Here is a 1602-nt window from a genome sequence, read left to right as displayed (position 1 = left end):
TAATCCATTTTGCTGAACTTATCAATTCATGTTTAATTTTTTTTCATATTATTTTCTAATATTCATGAGTATCTAAGTATATAATCTAACTTTATAAATAATGATAAAACCCCAAATATTAATATCAAGCATGGATTTTGGGGGAATTAAGTGAAATTTTGTCCCTTGACTTTATATTATAGTCGGTAAGACAGATAGTGCATGGAAATTACCAGACCATGTTTGAACTAGTTCAACTGATTTTACTGACTATCGAATAAAAGGTAGACATCAATTCAAGCTATTTTCAATTATGTTATAACGATATAAGCGATCCAAGAGTCGGTTTAGTCCTGCCTTCCTTATCTACCCCACCGTTCCACCAATTAGCTGAAAAACCAATGCCTACCTTGCACACCTGCATGCATGTAAAGGACATGGTAAAACACAAAATGTGTATAGTATAGCGATTTCCTATAAAAGAAAAAGATAATAATAAGACTAGACCCATGCTGCAAGAAGCATTACCTGTTAAAATCCAAGGTCAAAGCTTGGGAACGTTTCATCCTCAGGACTTTCACTTTCATTGATGATGACGTGATCACTCGAAGTCTATATGAATAAGCCAACATCAGCGGGCAACAAATATAACTCAAAGCAATATTTTAAAATTGAGACAGCTGAATATATGACCAGGCAAGGCGAGGCATTGCTATCGGAAATAATGGCACATGAAAAAAAAATGCAAAGCAGTCAAAGAAAACAGACCTGTTGGGGCATTATTTTGGCACTCCCTGTTAAGCAGAGTCAACTAAGAGTTACTTAAGATGTTATTATAACGCATAGCTACTGAGAATTTAGTCAAAATTTGCAAGCTCCACTTGACTTGCCTTTAGAAAACGAAGAATCGAGGGATTTCACAGTCCCAGTTGATCCGCAGTCCACAGTATGGAGGAATGACCCATGGCGTGATTGGCCACCTATAGAAATCCAATATAATCACATGAACAGGCCCTGAGAAGCATGTTAGCATCTAGTTATGTTTTCTATCTAACCTATGACGGAGCTCTCCTGAGGCGTAGGGTATTGTAAAATGGACAATATTTGATTGGCTGCACATATACCAGAAATCAGTCACATTCAGGTCCTTAAGTTGATAAAGAAAAACCCTCTAAAATGCATCCTCCTTGCAGATAAGAGTCACGCCAAAGGCAACCATTAAGTACGAACCATCACGTAAAGCCTTAACTGGTAAGACTGTCCTCTCTGACTTCATATCTTCTTTCCCTGGAAAGAGACAGTTCATGCTTGCATCTTGCTCAATACAAGGCTTACTTGGAGGTAGTCCTGCAATGTTATACACAAGGACAAGGTCAATATAGCATTGAATAGCCGGGAACATATAATCCTTATTAAGTGTTAACTATCTTTCCTGAAAGTATATAGAAGGAGGCTATGTTAGTATTTGCAATCCACTTCTGAGACAGACACTTGTCAATCTATAGTTCTTTCAGGAAAAACAAACTAAAGATTAGAAAAAAGAAATTTGATCTTAATGAGCAGAAACTGTAGGCAATGGACACGAAAACCTAACATAATGTGACCGAGGGTGTAAAATGAGAA

At 37.0% G+C, this 1602-nt stretch overlaps 1 protein-coding gene across 1 annotated transcript in view; it reads right to left on the bottom strand.

The window, feature by feature from the left end:
• The window catches only part of LOC107630677, a 4218-nt gene continuing 2766 nt past the window's right edge, over positions 151-1602 (bottom strand). Inside the window, exons 8-13 of the mRNA XM_016333880.2 lie at positions 1210-1326; positions 1035-1091; positions 870-959; positions 748-773; positions 508-591; positions 151-397 (exon numbers count right to left, since the gene is read on the bottom strand). Of these exons, the coding sequence (XP_016189366.1) occupies positions 511-591; positions 748-773; positions 870-959; positions 1035-1091; positions 1210-1326 (371 nt within the window). The 3' untranslated portion in view covers positions 151-397; positions 508-510. The remainder of the gene's footprint in view (positions 398-507; positions 592-747; positions 774-869; positions 960-1034; positions 1092-1209; positions 1327-1602) is intronic.

Source organism: Arachis ipaensis, chromosome B03 (assembly GCF_000816755.2).
Source record: "Arachis ipaensis cultivar K30076 chromosome B03, Araip1.1, whole genome shotgun sequence".
NCBI lineage: Eukaryota > Viridiplantae > Streptophyta > Magnoliopsida > Fabales > Fabaceae > Arachis > Arachis ipaensis.
This window is presented reverse-complemented; position numbering and strand designations above follow the sequence as displayed.